The sequence below is a fragment of the Dermacentor andersoni genome, chromosome 9, assembly GCF_023375885.2.
Source record: "Dermacentor andersoni chromosome 9, qqDerAnde1_hic_scaffold, whole genome shotgun sequence".
NCBI classification, from domain to species: Eukaryota; Metazoa; Arthropoda; class Arachnida; order Ixodida; family Ixodidae; genus Dermacentor; species Dermacentor andersoni.
In genome coordinates, this window is record NC_092822.1 from 23,782,443 (window position 1) to 23,808,784 (window position 26,342).

Consider the following 26,342-nt stretch of genomic DNA (forward strand, 5'->3'; position numbering starts at 1 on the left):
GACAGCACCCAGAAAGTTCGTGAGGTAAGCCAAGGACGCCCACTTGGAAACGGACAGCAGTGCGTGCCAAGAAATCAACAAAGTGGAAAGTGGAGCTTTACATCATTTTAGCGGTAAAGCCAATGGGGATGGAGATTGAGAACATTTTGCTTTGGGACCCAGGTGATGAATGCACCATGACAGCATGACACACGGGCTTGCTCTGTTCCTGTGACCACCACGGTTGCCACACGAGTGCTGTCAGAATGTGCGTAGCACTAATTTTCTTTGGGCGACACTGTCATACTTCAGACTTGCATGCTGTCAGCAAAATTCTGCTCAGAGTCATGACATCACGATAATGTTGATGATGCCAGGTCCTGGCAATTCGAGAAAACTTCATCAAATCGAATATTTCCTAACCTTCGTACTTGCAAAGTGACATCCTCATGCGAGCGAGAGACAGGTTGTGTCTACAAATCTGAAAGCACGTGTCAGAACTCCTTTAAAGCAACAGCTAGTTACTTATCAGGTTACATACAGGGTTCAGATACGGCAAAAAAAAAAAAAAAAAATGAAGGCGGCAGAACAAGTTCTCGCAACCCTCTTTTATTCAACATTTCTTATCCCCCAAAGGGTCAACAAGAAAAAAACCCATCTCACAGGCCCGGCGCAAGTGCAAACTTCGCCAACCCAGCCACGGGAGGGTAGAACAACAGCATTGTTCATCTAGGGAAAAAAGTTACAACCACAGCTCGAGAAATATCGCACACGTGTGGCAGGAAAAAAAAAAAGAACAAGTTAATTTATGCCTATTGTCTAGACTCGTGTCACAAGGTTGACTCTCTCTGTGCCATGAACTTTGTCTTCGTGAAGAGAGGCGAATGTGCCAGAAAATGGTAACACACACACACACACATTCCCTGCCCTTTGATTCACAAAACAGTCTTGCTCTCTCTCTCGCTGGCTCACCGCTTCACCAACCACCTAAAATACATAGGGATCATTAATTCCAGGGGCTTGCCCTAACATGCCGACCTATGCCAAGAAACAAAGCACACAAAGGGCGAAACAAATACGACAGATAAATAAACAGCACCCTCTTCCGAGCTTGCTCATACAAACTTTGCTTATACACAAAATGGGCCGCGCATAGAATACACAACTCTTGAATGGGTTCTCAGCCTATTTGCATCTCTCAACAGATAAACAGAAAAAGAGAGAGAGAGAGCACGCGGGCACAGAACACTGCAACCAAAAGAGATTGTCACATGACTTCACGCTTCACCGAATATTTTAGACGGAGCAAAGCTCAAGCCGTAGTGATCCAAAGCGGTTCAATGCAATCCATCTATGCATCCGTGCTTACAGTTCATTATAGCAAGGCATAATGTGCAATACTTTTTCAGACATAGGCATTGTAGAGCACCTAGAAGTTGCCTTTGTGCATTGACTTGGGATAACCGAGGAGAGCAAAGAAAAATGTTGCACAGAATAGATTGTAAAAAGGAAGTGTGAAGCATAAAATCAGAACCCAATCATACCAAAGAAACATAAGGATCATTAATTCCAGGGGCTTGCCCTGACACACGCCTAGCTATGCCACGAAACAGACACAGAACAGGTGAAGCAAATACGGCAGATAAATAAACGGCACCCTCTTCTGAGCTTGCTCATACAAACTTTTAATAAGTTTTAGCCTTTAAACAGCTTCATAGGTTGCACAGGAAATGCATGATGCTTGCAATCCAATCTATTGGCAGTTTCAGACAGCTTTGCAAAAATGCAGCTGTGGTCGCGATCAGCACTCAAGCTGCAACATTGGACTCATCTCAAATTCAGGTTAAACTTCATCAAAAAGAACCTCACAATTTTTTTTTCGGAAGAAGAAATTCTAGGAACTCTTCTTTCATAAAGGTCTACAATGGTCTACTCAAACGTTAAGATGTTTGTTTACTGCCTGTAATAAGCCCGTTGATCGAGCTAAGCGAAAAGCACTGTTAGGCGTGTGCAAAAGATGCCCCAAGCAAAACGATATGATAAAACAAAATGCTCTTTTACTCAATAGTCTACATGCCCGAGGCACCTGGTGTCAGCAGTTGACAACAGTGCAGATTTGCACGAAAGAACAGGTGCAAGTGAAAAGGGTTGAGATGAAACACATCCTAGCTTGGCTTCACAGACTTGACATCATACTTTCACCACTTAGGCACTACTACTTGCTTTTTATCTCCTCCATACTGGATTCTAACAACGTGCAGTTGTACATAAGTTTGAAAGAAAAGTTCGGCAGCACGATGTCTACGGCGCAGGCAAGATGCAGGGGTTTGCATAACGCAGGGCACTTTAAAAAGTCTTGCAGGTTCCAAACTTCCCCGGTCACTGCCTCCTTCGGCATCAATCTGGCTCTATACAACAGTTACTGGTCCAACACGTTTTTCACTATAAAGGAAAGCACAAAGTAAACGCAGCACTAATGCGGGTTCTTCAAAACAACAATACTAGCATGCCAGCAACAGGCACAGAATTGAAACCACAGAAGGCTAGTGCTAACATAGCTCTACTCAGGACTGCACTGCACGGTTGCGGCCGCAATACAGATGTCTCAATGCCGAGTCTGAAATGAATGCCTAACTTGTGTGTGAGGGGGGGGGGGGGGGCAAAAAAGGAAAAACAACAACAGTGAGCCGAGATTTTCCTGCACTCATTAAAATCTCAAATGAATGCACATGGAAGTTGGCAAACACCGCTTAAACCAAGCTCTTACAAAAATCGTCATATGACAAATGGTCACAGAACTATATTAACAGAGGGAAAGCAATCAACTTCATGTAGAGTTTTGAGAATGTACTTCAAGAAAGCCACCGTGGGAACAAAACTATAGTGACAAACAACCAACAGGAGCCTCCAAGTGGGCTGTGTTAGTCTCTAAGACCTCGCTCAAGTTAATGATACTTGACTATCTCCAACAGCATGATCACCAGCAGTACCTTGTTATGAAAAAGATGCCTTTACCTTTAACTGTCTCAGTTTAACTAGCTTAACTGCTGGCTCCATGAATGAAAAACCATTTTGGACCAAGTTGCACCCGGAGAAGTAGAACAGCCACACAAGTCCAAACACAGGAGTTCGATCAAAATGTGCGGCATGAAGTCCATTTCGACGAGGCAAAGAGACAAGCAAGACTGAGACTACGACAAGGCTCAACAGAAAATAAACGGGCAACCAAAAACAATACAAATTATCGAATACAGTAGATCAGAAGCATGTAAGAATAGAAAATTCGGGCTCAAGAAGAGGAGTCTTTTCAAAAACAAACAAATCTGCAAGCACGGGCGGCACAGAGAGGAGGAGACAGTCAGTGGTGTTTCAGCTCCGAGGCAATTTTGTAGTTGAGGATCTTGGTCCAGTCAATTTTGGTTCGCGTCAGCGGCAGTTGTCGGCGTAGCGCCTTGAATGTCGTGTCCGACATTGCCTGGTAGTTTTCGGAGATGGCAGTCTGAGAAGTAAAACAAAAAGGGTAGGCAAGGTTTGCTACTTGGTATGACAGCAGCAATAAAACATTAGTATGCTTGTAGATGTCGCTGCAATTGGCGCTTTATGTAATTGTAAAGTTAGACTTCCTGTGAGGCACGTTGCCAAGCTGGTGGCAGCGTGGCCATTTTTTTTTTTTTGCAATCAGTGCGTGTGGGTGCAGCTTGCTTTCTTTTTTTTTTGATGTTCACGTGGTTCTCATGATGAGAGCGTGCGCAACGAACAGGCCCTGGCACGTGCAGCTACCAACTCGCTTTCATTTGAACCAACGACAGGTGCCGTTACTATTTGGGAAAATGTGCAATGCAGAGAATAGCACTTACAAATTAGAAAAAGCAGTATAGCTACTACTGTTGCTCTTCAAGGTCATCGGTGAGGGTTACGGGTTGCAGAGAGCAGCAAGCACCCATTTCATAATGCTCTCAGCTCTACCATGCCCAACAAATATATCACCACGGCGGAGCAGATGGAGAAGAGATCAACGTTTTCATTGGCATTGTTTACAAGTCTTGCATTCAGCACAATTAACGGGAATGTAGCAGATGCTAACAATGTTAAAATTAAATGATGGGGTTTTACGTGCCAAAACCACTTTCTGATTATGAGGCAAGCCGTAGCGGAGGACTCCGGAAATTTCGACCACCTGGGGCATTCTTTAAAGTGCACCTAAATCCAAGTGCACAGGTGTTTTCGCATTTCGCCCCCATCAAAGCTAACAATGTTTTTTTCCTTTTTCACCGGGACGATACAAAACTTGGAAATGTATCCACGTTACATGGAGCTGGACACAAAAGTTCACGAGCCACAGCTTCCACAAAAAAAATTGAGTTTCTGCTCTGTTAGGGCAGGGCCCTTTTAACATAATGAATCACTGTATAGGTCACAAGAACTACTACAGATTGAAACTTCGGTTTCAAGATTATGTGGTCAGGCTTTCTGGGAATCCACCTTTTTGCAAATAATGCACACTGTAAACTTGCTTAACCTTACTTACTTACTGTAAACCACCTGGACTTGTTTGTATGTGGTAGGTAAGAACCACGGCAAAGCTCCGCAGCAGCATGCTTAAGTGACCGATTGATCATTTTTTATTGTTTCCTTCGCTTATACAGAAATAGCAAACACTGACTGGAACCATGGCCTTAGGCTACAGTACACCCGACAGACCTAGGATAAAATTGCAAAGCAAGGATACAGGATACATCTTTTTCTTTCCCGAGTGCAGCTAGAACCTTCATATTCACTGCTGTACATTGATTTAGACTGATGAAGAACGCACCAGTTGTCATTGCCCATGGAACCTTTCACAATTGTAATGCACTGTGACGCCATTCTACCTATGCGCATTATTTCAGTATGTCCAGTTCATTGTTTGTGAAAAAGGTCCCAGAAACCATAGCAGGTCAGATAAGCCAAGCCCTGAATACATACGCACTGAGAATGCTAAGAACCCTGCATGTATTTATGTAACCAAGTTTACTGCCAATTTCATTCTGCTTGCCAAATCTTGCATACCACAGCAAGAGAAATACCAGAGTAAATAACCAACCAGGAAGCATTGATTTGAAAATGTTTTACAAAGTGATGTGAAAAAAACTCACCTGATACTCGTTTTCTGCATCTTCAACAATCTGCACGAATTCCTTTGCAGCTTGCTGCTCATTCTGGAGACAGGACATGAGTGACAAGAATTTGTTTTACAGTGGAATGCACAACTTAATGCATCGTAATATGTAACATACATTAGTTTTTCTTTAAATTGCAGAAGCAACACAATGTGGTTAGCACAGCCAGGAAGCAAACTAATGACACTGTGGCAAAAACCAGAATGGTTTTGAGCCACTGAAGTGGCCAGCACAAGCAATATACACAAAAAAATGTGAAAGAAAGTATCATCTCGGTAAGCAGAAATCATTTAAAGGGATCCTGAACTTCCCCTCGGGTTTGGTGAAGAAACACCTGCAGCGGACAACAGCACACACTGCTTTGAACATGTCTTTCGGGAAGCAGCATAGACTTTCCAACCTGGCCGACATGTATCTCACAGAACAAACTTAAGCACTTGTTAACAAACCCACAATCTGGTCAAAGTGCCATTAATTTGTTAACTGTTTATTCACCGCCAAATCTCTGATGGACTTTGCTGAGTAAACAAGCTGCATTTGGGCTGAAAATTTTACTTCCAAGAAACTTATATGGTTATCTAAACCATATTTTTTGTACAGCGCCCTGATAAACTGATACCAACAGTGCATCATAAATTTCATTTTCTAGAAAATTTGGTTTTAATTTGGTCTTTGTGATACACTCATTTCCACTCCAGCCCAACAACTCCACTGTGAGCACATAATACAACCCTTGATTCAACAAAGCTCAATTTAAGTGTTTTCGATTACTTGGCACATACAGTAGAATGCCACGGATACATTCCCAATTCATGAGTTTTCCCGGGTATAATGTCGCTGTAGTCCAGTCCCATCAAAGGTCTCATAGATACCTACGCATTGAATCCCCTTTCAATACACTGTTGTTCTCGCACGGTAGGATGAGACTTTGGCGTATAATTACAAGAAAAATAACAAGTGCACAATCTATAACATTAAAATTTCAAAGAAAAACTTCAACCACATTAGACAACCTAGCTGCACACCTACAACTACCATCAATGCGCGCTTTCGACACACCACAGTCCTGGCGGCAATTTCTTAAATTTCTGACATCTTACAGTGTGCTGTTTGGTATTTAGATTCTGCCTGCATGACAGCATGCCCATTTGGCAACAAAGTCAAGCATAAAAAGCAATATTTTGGTTTTAATACATCGACGGCATGGTCGTCGGCCATGTCACCTCTGCCTCGTAAAAACAAAAACTAGTGAAGCCTAGTCAATCCCAAAGCCGCAGACCACGCCCAAGCTACAGGACAAGCCAAGCCACTAAACGTTGAATGTCGCATAGGGTGCATTTGCTGTTTGTTGTGCGAATTCCATGTGTACAATGTCTGTTCATTTCTAAGTTAAATAGTGACACAGTCCTGGGTGACTTCTTCAAGCAGTTTCAAGTGGCGCCAACTCAATTCTCGATGTCTGCATCATCGAGGGTGGTGATTAAGTGAGGGAAGCGCTTGACAACGACTGTGTCAGCTGAGCCGTTTTCTTTTGTTGTCAGGGGACGAAGATTTGGCGCATGCTTTGCCTGTAATTTCGCCTACCTGCAGCGATAGCATGATTGTCAAAATACGAACTGACCAGGTCACAGGCAAGCACATGTGTGCGCAGGAACATGTTGACAAACTTGGGTTGTAATTTGCGATAATCACTTTTGAAGGTGCTTTCAATTTCGTAGCACAGGACCCATTGACAGGCGACAGCAACAATGGTACTGGGCCTTTTCGATTTTCGGAGTTCTGGCCACTGGCAGCTAAACAGCTGCTAGCTAGTTCCTCTCTTGATAGGAAGTTATGTTGGCCGAGATCCCAAGTCAACTCAAAGCTGCCTGAAGTTTGCAAAATCGAATGCTGGGACAGCTGCGCAAGGGATAAACGTAAACACAGCCTGTGTACACTTGGCAGTAAAAGCTCGTTAATTCAACCCCATTAATTTGGAAATTCAGATCAGTATTTTGGTCCTAGCCAAAGTGCATGTTTAGTCTATGTGACCAAACATTCGTTAATTTGGCAGGATTCAACCGTGTACCGGGTAAGTCGGACAAATGCTGATGAATGCCCCTTACGGCAGTGATGTAAAGGCAGTGCTAGAACCTGTCCAAATTACCAAATATGTACGGATTATCGGTGTCCACTTTATCAATCAGCGACTGTATATGCATATACCACTCCTATAATGGCCCAACACTGGGTTCGCAGCATCAACAAATGAAATGAAGATTTTCATCAGTTTTTCGTTTTTGTTGTTCTTGAATTTATGCTGATGGTACCCGTTTTTACACATAATTCACATCTCCCATAGCCGGTAAGACTGTGCTCAAGGTTCGCTTTGTCACTGAAGAGGGTGCAAGAGACATGCCCCAAATGACTAGATAGTGGTGCCCTATAAATGTGCATACTGTATTTATTCGATTGTAATGTGCACCCGTTTTCCGTGACCAAAAAAAGGGGAAAGAAAGAAAAACAGACGCCCTTAATAGTAACGCACACCCATTTGCCGTGACCTAAGAAAAGTCCTTTACAGTACCGCGCACCTCATTATTTCATACACAAAGACAACTTTCTCTCACTTGAAAAAACAAAGATTTAGCCCCAATGCACTAAAGTTGCGATAGGTAAGATAAGTCTCAATCTCGCTCAAAAGGTGAAGCGTTGGCAAATCGGTAAGCAGTTATACGAAAAGTAAGGATAGTAGTTTTATCAGCCACATAAACTTTTAAATATTTGCTTGCTAATTAAAAAGCATGGTATCACATGCGCACAAGCAGACATGAACATGTCTCATTCAATAACCGCAGAAACTTTTTATTAGAAGTGCGGCAGCAGGAGTAAGCAAATTGACCTTTGCGTGGCCTCTCGCTTCAATGTGAACTAAGCTACAAGACGAGAACACAGTGCAGTGCGCCTACATGTGTAGACTGTCTCCATCGCAGATCGCTTTTCAAGATAGAGGCCACGCGGCCGTGCCTAATGCAGCAGCCGCCTGAGTAGAATGGCGCTCCCATTTCCGCAAGTCCCGCACACAAGTTTCTGGAACTCTGAACACCCGCGATGTGGCCTGAGTTCCGTCCCTCTCCCGCACACGTGATCCCTTTCCCATTAATTGCGGCATCACGATGAGCACTCGGCGTGTCTTCACAGTCAGCACTTCCATGCTGATAGAGCAAATGTAGAAAACAGGATGACGGATTGTGGACTGACCTTAGCACACATACTACAGCACATGGAGGAAGCTACGGCAGCTAGGCATAAGCTAGGCTCAAAGCGTGTACGAGGCTGCCATTTTGAAATGCCGATGGCGATATGGTAACACAGATTCAGGGTCACACTCGATTCTAACACGCACATAATTTATGGACCCGTTTTACTGCAAAAAAGTGTGCATTAAATTCGAGTAAATACAAGTAAATACGGTATATAGCAAAACTGGGGTCACCGTGTTGTTGCTGTGATACACTTCAAGTCACAGCAACAACGCGGTGCAGCTGCTCCTTGCTGGCGAGCTCAGGTTAGCTCGATCGAATTTCAAGCAACGCCCCCTTCAGTTACCAATGCTATTCACATGCTGCCCGACAAGGCCTGCAATAAGCAGATAGGAAGAGGGCCTACCGTGATGTTGAGGGTGGCTTTGATCTCCTTGGAGCTTACTAGTTGGACGTTGCCATCCTCGTAGTAGTGCACCTGCAGAAAGCAACAAAGACAGGTTAATTGGGCAGGCTCGCCTTGTTTTGTCGAAAACTTCAAACAGGCTCGTCCATGCTATGACTACTTTTGGCAGGCGTTAACACTGCTCGAAGATGGCATCAAGTGTTGCAAGTAGTGGCACACTACAAGTCCATCATTCACGGATTTGCCATTGCCTACACCACATGGCTCATAGGAAATTCAAAGCACAAAAGAACCTGTTTAAATTCTGGATTTACAAAGTATCCAATCATGAGAATTCTTCACACGTACAATTGGCCACAAAAGCTTACGAGACACGGGTTCCATGATAAATTTGAATTTCTGCACCGTTAGAGCATGGTGCTTCTAATTTAATTAATAGTTGTGCCGGTCACATAAACTGCTAGACTCTTGAAAAAAAAGTCTACATCCCTTGGGGCTTATCTTGATTGATTGATTGATTAATTGAAAACTTTATTATTCCACCGAGCTGGGGTGCAGTCCCTGCGCGTTGAGGACTGAGTCTTCACGGCCTCAACGGCTTATCTTGTCCCACAACAATAATAGTCACCTGCCTTGCTTGCATCTCCTTTCTTGAAAACTCGGACCTCGCTACTTTCCGGTCAAGAATGCTATGTCACGCTCATAACGAGCAAACTGTTTGAACTTTGAAGTATATTGGGCTGGCAGCATTGAAGAAAGGAACTGCAGGCAAAAAGACAACGATTATTATTGTGGGAGAAGATACAACCCAAAGGGTGTAAACTTTTTTTTAAGAGAGTAAAGACAAACACTGATTTTGAGGCTATGCCCCCAGGCTTGGCAGGAATTCAGATTTTTATCAATTCCTGTGCCCCATAAGCTTTTGTGGCCAACTGCACCTCACCAGAACTCTGTATGTTCACATGCATAAGATTGTTTCATAACTGCAAATTGCAGCTGTGTACTGAACATAAACTTTTTTTAGACTAGCTGCTTCACGGCAATCCACAGCCCACTGCCGTAAGCTGCACTCAACAGCAGCACGAACTGCATTGCCATAAATCTGCATGTCAATGCAAAACCAGCTAATTGTTAAGCTTTGCATTGCAGGAAAGCTGCACCATACTTCCAAACTATCTTGTGATGGGCTGCTTGAAGCTACAAGAAAAGACCGATGTGCGTCTAGGAACAGCATCCTGAAAGAGAGGCTGCCATGAATGTTGGCGACATCCCGTAGATTCTTCCATTGGCGAGGCAGTCTGATTTCCTAGTGTCGTGTGGCTGCTGTGAATAGATCTGAATTGTTTCAGCATCAAACTATCACTTGAGCTGCCAATACTTGACAAAGCAGAGCCTATTGGGCCTAATGACCTAGGCATTGCAGTTGTGCTGAAAATTCGCCGCTGGCCGATTTGATAGCAGGCTGCCAGCCATCAGAGAAAAGCCTGTCAGTAATATAAATGATGCTCAGTGAAGCTGAGAACTTGGCTATTTGTTACTGTATTGAGCACCACTTGTGTGATCCACTCTCTTCCTTGTGTTACATGTTTGTTAGAAGTTTGCGAATATGTGAATATCAAAATTTAAATATTGAAGCAAACCAAATACAGTGGAACCCCAATTAAGCAACAATGAGGGGACCATGGAAACGCCGTTGTATAATCCAGATGTCGTATAACTGAAAAACTAAGAATATAGGCACTGGCTCTCAGTCTTGCCCGAAAAGTGGGTACAGACTGCCTGAATAAGCACGTGGCACGAACCTGCACTGCTCCAAGGAAGGTATATTACAGTTCAGTCCACTTATAACGATATCAAGAAGAACGAAAAATCTGATTGTTATAACCAATCATCGTTATATCCGAACTGCTGTAAAAAAAAAGCATAAAAAAAAAAGCTGCTGAACATACCTTTGTAGCTCCAAAACCAAATTTGCCACTTACGATAAAAAATTGACATTGTAAAAAGTAGGCTGTGGAAAATGAAAAGTTTATTTATACCTCTAAACAGCGTGTGAAGTGTTAGGCGAGCTGGAATAGTCAGAAATCTTCCCTTGCTTTCGCGGAAGCTTCAGGTTCACAACCGCGGTGTGCGTCACATCCAGCGGCTGTGCGAGCACTGGCGGCTATAATTTAGCGTGCATGAAATCAATGAGTGACTCTATCGACAACAGTGTACTTTGCGTGAACATTGGGACCGGTGTCAAAGACAGGCCACTGTCAATCTCGTCCCTGCTGCGGCTGTCATCGCCTCCATGACACAACGCCGCCGTCTGTCACGACAGCAATCACCCCGTCGAAGATTCTTCGCAGAGCGAGGCAGCGCTATATGCACTCCAAAACTCCTCCGTCAAAGCACCACCCATTTTGTCGGCAGTACCGAGGTGCTCCAAAGTTTGGTAATGTCAGTGGCTGCCACTGTGTTGGTTTCACACATGGGGGTTTCGCCCTGGTGCACAAAGCCTGCCTTTCGGTTGATCGGCATGGTCACTGGTTCTACCCTTCATGATCGTGGCGTTCGTGATTTTCAGAATCATCAATATCGACTGCGCGAGCTCGTACTTGGAGTCTTGCGAAATTTGCAGCTTTCGTCTCGAGCGACAGCTTTCTGTTTTGTTGGCGCACCTACTGCCCCTTCTGCGGCGCATTTCCACGCTCATTAAGGAATGCTTTCTTTTTCCTTTCTTTTTTTGGACACTTACCGGCGATGTGGATGCAAAGCAGCTGAAGCAATTTTGTGGCACGCTGTACCAACTTGCGATGCTCTCCATGGCTTTCATAATCAGCGCACTGGTGGGGCGCGGTGCATGATAATGGCGGCAGATACGAACTTGCGCAGGCTAACTTTTCACACCGTCTCGGTTAAGGGGAACTTAGCAACGCAAATTTCGCTATTATTCTGCATGAAAAACGCCGCCCCATAGGGAGAATTTCGATTGTTATATCTGATATATTGCTATATGTGGTATCGTTGTAAGTGGGCTGCACTGTAAATTACATTTAAAAGATAACCAAGCATTTACCTGGAGGAGGTGTGAGCGAATCCTTATTCTCACCTTTAAAAAAAGAATCAGTGATCTTTTTGTGGACGTTTGCCCAGCCACAACGCACCAACTCGTCTCAAGAGCTGCAACATCTAGCAAGTCCCCGACATCGTCACATCCACAAACAAACTGTCAAATGTTGCCAACGCTGCGCAACATGTGTTCGTAAGTTGGAATGGACACGCAAGTCAGAACAAATGGACAATTCGGAAACAAGTTCTCTTCATTTAGTGTCGTCATCTGAGGTGAAGACAGCTTTTCTTAGGCGGTATTCTTGGGCAATCCATTTGGGAGATAGTTTCACTTGAATAAAATTTTGTGCGACTCGGCACCGAAAGCATCCCCGACAAGTGGCGTGTTTACTCGAATCTAGGCTGGCCCCGATTCTAAGCCGACCCCCGAATGTCTGAAGCCAGCAAAAATTTAAAAACTTACCACGAATGTAAGGCGAGCAAGAAAGTGAACACAGCCTTCACAAAATGAAAACAGTATTTATTTAATATGAACATGCCGAGCTCACTCTACGTCATCATCGCTGCTAGCCTCGTATACTTGAGGATGCGCGTAAGCTTGCGTCCGCGTGCCAATGTATGCGCAGACAGTGCAGCATGGCTCGTATGCATTGGAACGCGGTGAAATCTCAGCGAACAGCTCCCCTCTGTTATCGCGCGCTTATCTTCCTTATCGCTATGTCCTGGTTGCGGCACACGGCACACACATAAGGCCTCTCCTGTTGTCTCCATCCAACGACAGACATTTTTATCATCGATTCTGAACTCCCGCCCACCTTTAACGTTTGACGACGCCTTTGCAGCTAGCACAACCTTTAGTTTGTGGCATCGCCTATTTGGTGCCATTATGATAACGCCACGCCGCAAGCCAATACTTAGCCACCATACCATACCAATACGACACAAATCGAAACAGCGACATCGCTCGTGTACTTCGGTTGGCTACTGGCGTGGTTAGTAGTAGCTGTGATACTGACTTTTCTAGATGGCACTAGCTATGCACCATATTTACCATTTTCAATAACAAACTGGCGCATTTTTATAAATCCTCGAATCTAAGCCGACCCTAGAGCTTGGTACACGTGTATTTGAATAAAGAAAAATGCTATCGGCCTAGATTCTAATAAATGCAGCATTTTTGCCATTGTGCCAAGAGCACTAACGGCCGTATACTTCTGAGGAGTTCGGTACCGGGACGAGCCAAGTCTCGAGAAAGCGAAACTATCTTCATAAGTGATCGCACGAGATCACGTCACTTTCGAGCTTGTTTGAGATTAAGCACTTCTTATAAGGCTGCACGACCATTTCATTCAGGGTTCGTACCAAGCTACTATGAGGATCACGGAGATCTTCCGACTGGCCTCGCATTTAAAGAGGGACTCCCGCTGGTCCTGCTATCCCTGAATTGTTGATGTCGGGATCCCGAGCCATGGCGGAGTTTCCCTCTTTTTCGGCCATCAAAATTGCTCATCTCTCGAAGCGGGAGTCATATCAAATGCGCTATGTCACCATAAAGTCACAAATAAGAGGAGTCGAAGCATGAAAGGCCACAGGGTACTACAGGACCTTAACTGTAACACAAGTACAGCGAAAATGGCGTTGATTCCAACAAAAAACAAGTTTTGACTTGGGTCAACTTGTCTATGGATTAGATCGAGACTTATAAGTACAGGTTGTGAATGTGACACTAAGAACCGCAGAATATAGGATATTTGTTTTAAAATTGTGAATTTTGCCATTATTCCAATGTAACATGTGGGTTGAATTTAAGCAACGAAAATCATGAAAAAGCTCTCCTTACAATTGAGTAAATACAGTATTGCACACCTGTTATCAGCCGGCTACAGTGTGCTCACGTGCCAACGTGCATTTACTTAGGGCTTTTTTTTCCCCTCTCAGATGGTACCAGAGAGGCAGGGTCGGCGTAAGATTGCATTTTATAATTGAGGTTTTTAATACTTTATTTCTATGGGGGATCTGCCGGGACCAAACCAATTCATCGTAAAATGCGGGTCGTCGCATGACTGGGGGACATATACAGTCACCGACTGATTTTTCGGACTCCAAAAATTCGGACATGCTCGATTATTTGGTCTGCTTCGGGGCACCGTCATTCGCCCCATGGACCATAATGTATAACAACTGCCGAAAGTTCGGACACCTTGCAACCTCTCGTCTGTTTTTTCGGACACTCCTTGAGCCAACTCGATCGAGAGCACCATGCACCGACTCCGACCGATGCCCGATGCATGGTTCGACTTGCTGAACGCCATTTTTGTTTTGAACAGAGCCTCCTTGCTGCCCCACGAAGCGGCGCTACTGCAAATCCCAACTCATCATCATCATTTCTGCCTGGTTCATGGCTACAGCTGTTCCGGTCTCAGCTTAGTAAGCCATGTCAAGACAATCCAGCAGCTGATTTGTTTCTTCGTGCACGGCACTGCGAGTAAGCCACATTTTTCGTTTGTGCGACTGGTGTCGAGGTTGTGGTGATGCAATGTGTCATACGGAAACATCGCGTCATGTGTCTAATGGCGCCGACAGTGCCCACGCAGACTGCGCTGGGGAATGTCGGCAAACGGGTGCCGGGAGGCCTAGGATTTGACGCCTTCCGATGTGCTATCTACTGACGCCGAAAATGTCCTGCCGAGACCTGCGCAGTGGTTGCATTGCGATTCCGGACACCGTCTCATTTGACAGTTTCACAGCTGCTGATACTGCTGTACTGACATGCGCAGAACTCGACGACGGCGAGATCATTCGTCAGGTTTCTGCTGCACCGCCGGACAATAACTCCGAGTCAGAAGATGACGCACCATGTGCTACGCTGCCGTCGCATGCGGAGCGTGTACAAGCAGTGACTGTGCTTTCAGCCGCCTATAGTGACCGTACGACACTCTCAGAGATTCAGGCTTATCTTATTGTGCGTAAACCGAACAGCGTGCAATGGAGCATTCACCATTTCTTCAAGCCTACTGCCAAGCGCGAACAAGTGCGTGGAAATAAAGCATTTTTTTTTTCTTAATCTGCTTTTTCGGACACCTGTTTATTCGGACATTTCCGCAGTCCCCGTGAGGTCCGAATAAACGGTCGGCGATCGAGGTTTCACTGTAATACGAATACCCCTTTTGTGTGAGAGCTCCGTTCTCAGTCTCCTCTATTGGTGAAAGCTTGACCAGCCGTGGTTGATATGAGCCACGCGTGCCCCTGCTATTCACGGCTATGGTAGGCAGTTTGCAAGGTACCTTTGCGAGGCCTTACAAATCTCACGTCTTTCACCAGTCAGTTTCAGTCTGTCACACACACATAAAAGGCAGTTTTCCTGCCTTCAATGAGCTCTATGGGCAATTTTCCTAATTTGCAAGCACACTTCTCTGCACTGCACATTGGCCCCAACTAATGGCAGCACCGGTCGCCATTCAAATGAAGTGCCAGCTGCACATGCTGGGGCTTGTCACTCAAGCATGGTTTCATCATGAGAGCCACGTCTACATTGTCTGTTTCATAATACAAGCAATCTGTGCTTGTACACGCTGTGTGAAAAAATCGCTACGCCACCATTATTTGGGAAAATCGCCTCGTAGGAAAGACAGCACTACAATTATTAAATGGTTCTATTGAGAGCTGTATCGCCCGCAATACGATGAGTGTAAGAATGCAGCCCTGCATCACCACCTGAGAGCTACAGGAGCTGCTAGATGCCTTTGCTGGATGTCAAACAAAAAGACATTTACCTGAACTCTGACGAGTCCTTTCACATCGGCTGTGGCAGCACCGGAAGGAAAGTTTACTGTCCAGACGCTTCTCCAACGACCATTCCTGGTGATCAAGGGCAGAAAAAGAAAATCACACAATGTTAGGTTTTTGTCCGTGCTCAAACAATGCTTCAGACACTAAAACTAACTATGTTCTACACTGCAATCAATGTGAGTGTGCGAGTATTTGGTGTTTAGTGGCCAAACAATGACTGAGGTCATGCTATGCCATGACAAGTGTTATGGATGTCATATTCATTTTCTCGGTGCAACAGCACCAGATTATGAACTGTCTGGAGGGATGATGCTATGACCATGACAGATTTTAGATGATGCAGCGTAATGTGGCTGGAAAGGGGACAAAAAGGTTGCTGCCTGTATACATAACTAAAACATATGGAATAAAGCTATGCATGCACAAGCGGCGAGGTATCATAACAATGTTCATCACTGACAATGACAAGGACCAAGACACTGCACGTAATTGCTTCAATCTTCTGTGCTTATGGAGTGACTAAATCTTTCCAGGGTAGCCTACTGATGCTAGAAATGTGAAAACTCATACAGGCATGATAAGCAAGAAATTATAAAGGATTTTTTTTTTTTACTAGAGAGTGACCCAAGTTGGTCCACCGGTTTGTTTCATAAATACACGTTGAAATCTGTGCTTTACATACATAGTGTTGATTGGCCTTGACGAACATGATCCACGAGATGAGGCCACCAGAAACAAGGACATGGAAGCAAAACAACCAGACCCGCACACACAACCACACCCACCAGAAGTTCTGTGCCTGGAATTGGTGGTCTTCAAGGCAGGCGACTAGCGACAACTCCTGGGGACTGGGGCTGCGGTCGAAGACAGCGCACGTGCCATGCCGGTAGTGTTCGCGCGCGTACTGCGTCCACACCTCCTCCAGCGCAGCCCGCCAGCTCTCGCCGTGGCCCTCGGGCAGTCCGGCACTGCCATCCCCGCTGGAGCCTGGCGGATGGCTCTGGTAGTCGGTGGCCTCCTTGCGGAGGTGGTCGTACCGGAAGGACTGCCGCGTGCGCGGGTCGTAGAAGCGGCCCTCGCCAAGGTCATTGTAATGGGTGACGAGCGCCTGAACATGAATGGGTAGATGACCTTAAGAGGAGGCGTTAGCTAGAGACCAACTCTGACTTCCCTGTTCAAATACATCAGGGGTTTATTATTAACAAAGACAGTTTGACAACAAGTTTATAAATGCGCAAGTCTGTACTATGAAAAGATACTGCAGTTCCACAAACTGAACTTGTTTAAGCATCTGATTCAGGCAAGCTTTATATGTAAATTTATAGCTAACATGAAGTTGTTACAATGTTTACGAGAGGGGCGGGAGGGCTGCAAATGCCCTACTCAAAATTTTAAAATACACTTTAGAGCGGCATATTAATACATCAATTTTGCCTTCCATAGGTGCTTCTGTAGGTGTAGTTTAGAGGATTGGTATATTTTTTTATTTCTCAGGTGCAGAGTCACAAGTCTGATGCTGCAGTGTTCCTAAATTTGGCACTATTTGACCATTTCTGTTATAAACTGACAGTCTAAATCTGAAATTTGCTCTTAACAGTTGGCAGATTGAAAATTTTTTTTTTATGTCATAAACCTAATAAAATTCGGTGCAGTCAAGGACAAACAGAACAATTTTTCCATTCCCATTAATTTCTACAGGAACTCATGAGGTAAAGCTTCTTCTTGAACAACGCGATCAGCTGGAGAGGCATGCACTTGCCTTGTGTTCGGAGCCTTCAATTTCTACTGGCGTCAGCTGATCCTTATTGTACTGTGCAAATGCACTGAAAAATAAAGAAAAAGAAATGCAAAGAAGTTTTCCCAACCACTATTTGAACAGCAGTTGGGAGACACACTGAAAATCAGGAACACACAATAAAAGGTCCTGGCCATGTTTTATGAACAGCACCACCTGTTGACTGCACTAGAGAGAGAGAGAAGTTTAATGATATGAAATGCTGAGAGGTCAGCCTGAGGTATATTCGTCTAGCCAGCTACTCGGCATTGGGGGAAGGGGAAGAGGGAAAGAAAGAGGGAAGAGGTGCATGATGGGTGACGATGACGATAGAAGGAAGATGTAGAACATATAGCAAGCAATTTGGCATGCTCAAAGTCTGCAATCCAGGCCCGTAGTTTTTAAAAAGTTCAGTAATGCCTGAATGGCCTTGAAACTCGATTGAGCATCTGGCCAAGGGCCTAAAATAACGTCCTCCGACAACGGTGCGCTGTCGAGACGCGTAAGGTTGACTGCACTAAAAACCAGCTAGAGTAAGCTCTCAGAGGCCAGATATTCGTAGTAGAGCACTACACATGAAAAACACCACATCTGCTGAGAGTTCAACTTGAAAGGTTTTTTTTTTTTATATTCTGTCGCTTACATTTATAACATACCCTAGAAAAACTAAATTTCTCGCTAATGAATCATAGCTAGTTACGACAAACTCCTCCTTACCTGGACGCTTTTTCTTTGAGCAGGGTGTCATTGTTCAGCAGCAGGCGGACGTCATTGAACACCTCGTTGAATTCCCCGGGAGGTGCTAACTGGATGAAGTCAGACACTATGCGAACCTGCATAGAAATGTTGACTCTGAAAAAACTCCGGCTTTTAGCCAAGTCACTAGTGCAATGTCTAGGGCCACATTTTATTCGTGACTAAGAGCACCTCCCAGACAAGCTGAAGCTCATAAACACAAGACTGTGTAAGCCCCGCTATGGGCGGCTGCAAAACAAACCCAAAAAGACGGCGCGGGCCATCTGGGCAGGGGGTATGCGTCTCGATGAGATTGTTTGCACACTTGAGTAATGGCTGTCAATGGTTGACACAGAGCAGGGCCTTGCAGGCAAGCAAAGTAACCACGCTGCCGGCACCCATGGCTGCCGCAGAGTTCGGGGGGCGGAGAGGACCACCAGCACCACAGTAGCGGTCGCGCATCACAGTGAAAAGGAAGCTTCGGACCCCCGTCGCGTTGAGCTTCCTCGGAATACCCGCAGGCATTTTCCTTGCGCGCGGCCGGCTGGCGGGTGTGAAGAACTCATTCACAGCTCGAGGTTCCCCGAATGGGTGTCAGATGCCCTAATGGTCGTGCGCGTCTTACTTCCGCGGTGCTCTGGTGGGTGACCTTGGAGTATGCGTGGTTCGGGTCTGGACGCAGGCAGCGGGGATCGCGCGGCATCAAGCGGGCGCTCCGATTTTTATGGTTTTGCCCCGTGCGCTGACCGGCGCATGGATTTTTAGGACCGCACAAGAGTCTACGGTTTTGTCTCGGTTTTGAGGCGCCGAGGGAACCTCTTCTTCGGCTTACAGCCCGGACACGGGAGCGACCTTGGTGGATGGACAATTATCCCGTGCTCCTGTGAGACAGTTTGGCTTGCAAGCAAGTGCTTGCTTATGGCGCCGCATGGCCTTTGGTTTCTTGCAATCTGGTTGTGTCGCGCACATGTTCGAGCACTGACAACATGGTCCTGACGTTTCCTGGCTTTTGGGTTTTGCGCATGTGTTTTGTTGGTCAGCGCCTGTTACGCCGGCTGTGCTCGCGTGGCGTTTCTCGGAACTTGCGATGTGTACAGCTGGCGTGACCCTCACCCCTTTGTTGTTACATAAGGTGTATTTAGGGTGAGGATTCTACACTGTGAACTGTACTAAAAAGATGTTCTTTGATTGATAGTTGTTCGACTGGCCAATCACGCACGCAAGTTGTGCTGAACGCAGTGATTGGTGAACGTATTGTACAGTTGGGACGCAACCCGGCGGAAATTCGCCAGCAATGATTTTGGGCGGAGTGTTGTGTCTAGAAAACGCGGCTGCAGCGCTCCGATGGAGAGTTCTGGACCTGGCTTCGGTGCTAAGCGCCATCGGCTCTGCCGAAATAGGGTCGCCCTATGTGGTCCAAACCAGTGTAACTATTTGCAAACGATGTACTCTTGAAATTATGCAATCTTGTAACTGAACTTTGTAATTTTATTTGTAAATACAAGTTTTGTTCGTTCACACTTCCGCGTCTTTGTTTTTCGAACCTAAGTCACCCATTGAGCCACCTGTACAGACAGTCTGTGACGGTGCGTCTCGGACGCCGAAGGTGGGGGTGAATTTCAACGAATCAATCGATCGATCGTGGCATCGATCTCTTACTCTCTGTATTAGTATTCAGGCCATCCGTTACGAACATTCACTTTGGCTTAATTGGTTGTAAATAAGTAGCAAATACTTCACCGAAAAAATCTTGCCAAAGCTTCATGGGTGTTATTTGTCTTATTGACAGCCTTTAAATATTGCCTAGGCACATAATACATGCACTTAGTGGTTAATGGGTATAATGCAAGTCACAGAACATTGATTCCGAGATTTTCAGTACACCAAAGAGCCGCACTGCTTCTCCATGCTCTGGATTCAGAATAAAAACTGCAATTCTCACAAGCTTTTCGTGACCCTTCAATCTTATTTCAAGTAAAATTTTGCACCGATGCTGTGTTATACTTACATTATCTGAAGCTATGCTTTTTATACAGTAACGAAATTCGCTGTAGTTATTAGCCTTTAAGTGGCACTGTTGAACTTGAGCCATTACCAATATGTTGAAAGTGCTATCAATACATGCCTGACCATCCTATATGCAAACTTAGGTTCATTTATTTACATAACACCATCAAAAGCTATTGACACAAACCAATGGCAGCATTGCAAGGACAGTTCTTTTTGTGTTGAACATCTAGCACGGGAGCTAATTGTAGCAAACTATGTTCAAACCGGTCTGTTCAGCTGAACATAACACAAAATACAACTAGCGTAAAAAGTTTACAGACTGCGGCTTCTGAAAAAATGCGCTTCCCAAGCAGTTCGTGAGTGTAGCCAGTAAAACCATATAACAACATGTTCACATATTCACATTCACAGGCTGCAAATTTGAGAACCAGGTTACATTCGCAGGCTGCAGAAACATTCAATCTTTTTCCCAGAGATCCTGCCATCTGTAAACTTTTCACGTCAACTGTATGATAAAGTTGGTGTATAAAGTAAGCAGTTTTGCCACCAGAAATAATGTTGTAGCAGTGAAAAGGAATGTGAGACAACTGCAATAGCAATCAGAACTCCAGTCTCGTTGAGAGGGCCTGTGTATTTTGCAAAAACTGTCTAACTGACATTTATGAGGTCTTGGGCACTAAACTTATATCCTGTCACTTGGGAAGATTTAATGTCATTTGCATTTCTGAAGAGAGCACTTGCATTGAGCCCACATTCTGTAAACTTGACAAAATTTGAATAATTAAAATTCTTAATCCAGTCTGCAGGCACGTTTCTCATGATTCTGAAGGTGTAAGAAAAGTTATGAAAAAACATTTTCAATAAACAGAATCACATGGCCCCTGAAGAGGTTAATTATTTACATTGCCTTTCATTCAAGCAGTTAAAAATTTGCACTAAGTGCAATGCGGCTCCTGACAAAGCGAGATCTATACGCATGACCGAAATGGGAGTCAGCAATCCCATTATCACAATCAACTACAATGATCGTGTTGCCAAAAGATGCCGAACCGGACCTTCCAACTGTGTGCTTCTCCTGGAAATATATGGAAACCCTCTCTCCCCTCTTCTGAATTGACTCTGCTTTTGTCAGCGCAGTCACAGTGTTTGTGTAGATGTTAGTGTTGTCTGGTACCACGAGTTAGCCATGTCAGGTTTCGCAGACTTCGTTAAATAGCTTCCCGATTTACATCAGAAGCCAAGCTACACCTAGCATGCGTTTTGAACCAGCAGCATTAAAAGGTAACTTCATTTTTAGTTGTGCACTCAATGAATCGAGGCTGGGTGTCATCTATTCAATAAAGAAATAAAAACAACAAAACATTTGAGTCTACTTCTTTAAGGAGGACCTTGAAAAGCTCTTGAATCCTTGTAAATGCAGTCTAAACAAATATGTGACAACAAATTGACATGGACAGGAGATGTACCACGTACATTATGTTTTAACGCCCTGGCTCGGTTATGCCAAACGAGTCATTTTGTGCAAGACTCGCACAATACAGCTCCAGATGTGCTCACAAAGTGATATTGGCCCCAACGAGGCTGGGCATGTCGGAAGTTTTTACCTTTCTGACATTTTGAAACGAAATGTTATGACAGCTTTGACATACCGTATGTGAAATCCTACCAACAATCGAAAGAAAAACCTTTGGTGCCTGTACGCCAACTTCAAAGTGAAAAAGCCAACTTCGGCCTGGAACACCACATCTGCTGACTGCTAAAAGTAAAAGGTGAACGTCACATGCATGTAAGCTGCACATGTGTTGGACAAGAACACTAAAGTTCAGCACACAACAAAATGTCCCATACCTTACAGCTGTAAACCATCAAAGTGACTTCTGAAGAAGCAAAACACAACCATATCTGCCATTGTGAGAGATCATCAATTTTGCAGAAACATCTGCTAGTTAGACTTGGATTAGTCATAGCCAGCATTGTTTATATAGTGCCCACTGAAAGATGTACCCATAGGGTGCAGGTTCCTGTGTCTATGGCTTGAGACCACTTACTACGCAGGACAGAAGCGGAACTAGTTATCCCATCTGAGAGTTTCGTATGCATTCCTCTGCAATGAAAAGTGAAGTGTAGTACATTTGCCATTTAGTGAACGTAAAAGTTTTAGCTTTTCTAAAGGACTGCGGAAATTATAAGTGAAAGTGGAATTAACTCATTTAAGGCCACTGCCACTTGGCGAAAAAGTACAACTGCTTAAAAAGGAATCGAGTGCTTCGTATGCAGTGTAACGAAGCAACACTGTCTACCCAAGAAGGAACAACAGCGCCATCAATATAGAACACTTGTATTCTTTTTATAGAGATGTGGTCCGTGTATGCTATCATAGTGTACAGTATGTCTAAAGCTCCCCAACAAGTTCACTCTGAGGCCTGAGCCTGGGTCGTTAAACTTTGCCGGATTTAAAATAAAGTTGTTTCTATATATAGTTGTTTCACACACACACATTCACACACCAACACAGGATGACAAACACAAGTTCAATTAGACATGCTTGAGCTATGTTTAATACTTTCCTCCTCACTCGGCATCAGAGACTCTCCGTACTGCAAGCCACACGCCAATGTGTCGGCCCTCGAGAGGCTGCCTTTAAAGGGGCTCTTCTTTTTTTTTCCTGCAGCCAGGAAGTTTACAGAGTCTCGCAACTTCCCGAAGCAGCGAAAAGGCACCGCTGAGAGCGCACGAACCGAGATAACGTCGACCGTTAAGGGCGCGGGGCTGAGTGCTACGGAGAACGGTGCGCGTAAACGCGAGAAGTCTCGGCTAGCTGACAATAACAACGACGAAGGAAGGTCAAACGAACAAACAAACGACAAACAACGAACCGACACGCCGCGCTCCGCCGACGCCGTAGGAATGCAAGCGACGCGTTTTGCTCTTCGCCCACCCAGCCGGAGCACCCCGTGCCACGTTCGTTAGCAGGATACGGTCACGCTTTAGCGAACGCGAAGAATGGGTCGCAGCAGTCGGAAGCAACTACACACGTGCCACAAAGATCGGGCTGGAGAATTGGAAAAAAAAGGGAGAGAGAAAAAAAAACAAATAAAGATGAAGCGATAAAGCAGGCGACGATCGCTCGTTCCAACGTGGGAATGACGCATCGCGTACTATACCACTACACTACCATGCAGTCACAGCCTGCAGTCACATAGGTTTTCTGTGGTCGTCGGTGCAGCCCACAAACAAAAACGTTCCATTTCGCGGCGAATTGTGGCGGTCGATTTAGAGCAGCATTTCCTTTTTTTTTTTGTTGTTGTTATCCTTCCCGCAGGTGCGATTCAAACGCACACTCTCGCCTGCTTGACTGTTGCAAGAAATCGCGCATCGCTGGCTGATTCGGAGCAATGCGAAACCATCGAAGAAACACAAGGCATGGCGCAGCGCATCAACCAGATGACAGAATCAAACGGATGATATCGGCTACCACATTTCCGACGTTCTTGTGTGTTTATCAAACCCAACTTAGAGGGGCGTTACAGCAGCCGCGATGATTCAAAGGCTGTGCTGCGGTGAATCAGAAGCGCACATATTTCACGGGGAAGCCCAGCAAGATCGGGCAAAGCGGCGTTCGCGGAAGAAAGAAATGAGTTCAACGACGCCAGCTTTAATACACCGTCTGCTCGTGACTATGTATGGGGCGATGTGGGCCGCCTTGTCACGAACTTCCTGTCACAGAAGCTGCTGATGCGCTACACGCCATCAAAAGCAAATCGTCGTTGACAGGGCACTTACTTAAACGATGACGTTTACGGTCGAAATCGGAAGTGAAAACACGGCAAGCGGGGTCACCGCTGGTCCCATAACATGCAAGAGCCTGTTGAGGCCGCAAGCATCACACTAACCCTGTCCAATCATGTCTCGTGTCTAACATTTACACGCAACTAAACCTGACTAAACACCGACGTTGCGAGGGCGTTAACTTGCAGTGTGTCGTACGCCGAAGCAATACTTGCGTCACAGATTCCTGCAGCCAAATGTTCCGGCGAATACAAAACATGCGCGTTGTTGTGAAGAATTTTTTTTCCTCTCCAATACAGGTCAGCGCTGTAATCGTACACCTGATCAACCAGATCGAATACGTGAGAGGTCGCGGGGTCGTTAAAATGCGATGTCGCCTGCTATGAGCACACCAAGAACCGTCGCCAATGTGCAAAGCGCAACCAGCTACACATTTCAAAATGCAGAGATCGACCTGCGCACTTATTTTCCCCCTTTGGGTTCGAGCAATCGTAGCTAACTACAGTGCTATTTATAACACACTTATTTGCAACGATGCTTCGCGGTCAGACGTTGAGCGTTGCTCCCTATAACATCGACTAGACTCGTTCCCCACGGCGTCTTGGCATTTGAACAAGCACCGCTACTCCAGCTACGCCGGCCATAGAGCTCTCCAGAGCGATAACGCTTCGTCGTAGCGGACTTTGAAACGCCGACAGGAAGCGTCTGAACGACACGTTCACTGCGCTCGCAAAACACCCGCCGACGCAGCATCGTTCCTAAACCGGTCCGCCGATGGCATCGCCGATCGCTAAACAAAAAGCACTAGTTCCTTTCGATGCATAACGTTGTCGGCAGCTCCCGGCTTTACACAAACTCCGGCGAGTTCGCGATCCGCGCGGCACACCTGTCGCCAGGACCGAGATGAAAAAGCGTGAGCCTCCTTCGGTTGTTTGAAAGCGAGCACCCTGCGACGGAACGCTCCGAGTTGGGATCGGCCCCGCTGCTTTTTGCTGTTTTTTTAAGCCTAACCCACCGAAGCTAAGAAAACCTCGGCTCGAAGAGCCGCACGGGACTGAAACGAATCCGAAATGAAGTGTGTCGTGCCGCTCTTCCCCCACGAACAAGCGAGCCGGAAAGACATTGGCAACAGTCACCGTAGCACTGCTCGATAACTGATATCACCGGTGATTGCTGCTCCCGGAGTGTCGGCCAAGCGCTGTCAAAAGTTTGTCACGCGCCGTCAGACCCTTGACTGACCAAGACTACCGGTCGCGCTTGGTGCTTGGCCCATAGTCGAAGAATTCGCACGCAGCGTAAACAATGAAGAGGCGTAATAAAGTTGCTAGAAATACCTTTTCTTGGTCGGATATCGGCTCATCGTAGTCAGACGCCATCTTTACACGCCTGCGACCGAGGGATCATGGGATCGCACGACATCCTGCGTGCTACGTAGTAGAGGCGCTGCAGATCAGTCAAAATAAATGTTCTTTCTTGCGGCTTTTGTTCGAATTTATTTTATTTAGCAAGTGACGCATGTGTACACTTATGGTAGTTTCTTTGTTATTTGACTGTCTTAAGAAAACCACGATGTTTCCACTATATATTCCAACCGAACGATAATACTAACTGATCGTGCAGTTTCAGCAACGTTACAAATAATGTATGAAACATTTCGTTCATGTTAACATACTGTATAGTTTTGACCTGTCACGAAAGCAAGCAGCTTGAGCAGACTCAGCGTGCGTGAGCAGACTCATTGCTGTATATTGCTGTTTCCAACAGTGCTGTTTTCCTTTTCTTATTTCTTTACAGATAGCTTTCAAATTGCACGATCAAACGCAACAGTTCAAGGAATGGGAAACAAATGTTGGTACAAGGTTTGCGCTGCCCGCCGTATCCTTTTCACAACGATAAAACAAACAAGATACAGTTTATAATAGGCACTGTGCAACTTCTTTGCAACGCGACGAAGCTCTGCATGTCGAGCAGCGGTACCCAGATTACATGCCCAAGCAACCGTTCCCTTAGAGTAACAGAAACAAACCTTGAGTCATGAACACGATGTTCTAAAGACCTGTTTCTGGCTCTCGAATCGCTTCCACCGCATTCAACCAGCAAAATGATAGCCTCTAAGATCCATATTATAAGTCCAGAGGGCGTCACCCTGTAATATGGCCTCCGATATTCTGCAAACCGCATTAATCCAATGTCTTAAACTCAAAGGCTTTTGTCTTACAATGAAGCATTCGCTTTTTATCGGAGAAGCAGAACGCATTGTGCGCGATACGAAATGCATGAGGGAAAGCTGAGTTCGGTTTATTGCACCGAATCCAAGAAGTCGCACACGAAGACGCTCAAAATTCAATGGCTAAGTGCCCACTGGTCTTTAAAAACTAAATTATGGGGTTTTATGTCCCAAAACC

At 45.3% G+C, this 26,342-nt stretch overlaps 1 protein-coding gene across 1 annotated transcript; it reads right to left on the minus strand.

The window, feature by feature from the left end:
- Positions 1–572: 572 nt before the first annotated feature.
- Positions 573–25,377, minus strand: cpa (F-actin-capping protein subunit alpha). The gene is made up of 8 exons (XM_050175082.2): positions 25,272–25,377; positions 18,121–18,236; positions 17,389–17,452; positions 16,415–16,737; positions 15,614–15,698; positions 8,787–8,858; positions 5,115–5,177; positions 573–3,478 (listed from the first exon to the last, which is right to left on the minus strand). Exons 1-8 carry the CDS (start codon positions 25,311–25,313, stop codon positions 3,338–3,340), a joined length of 906 nt encoding a protein of 301 aa, XP_050031039.1. The 5' UTR covers positions 25,314–25,377; the 3' UTR covers positions 573–3,337.
- Positions 25,378–26,342: the final 965 nt, after the last annotated feature.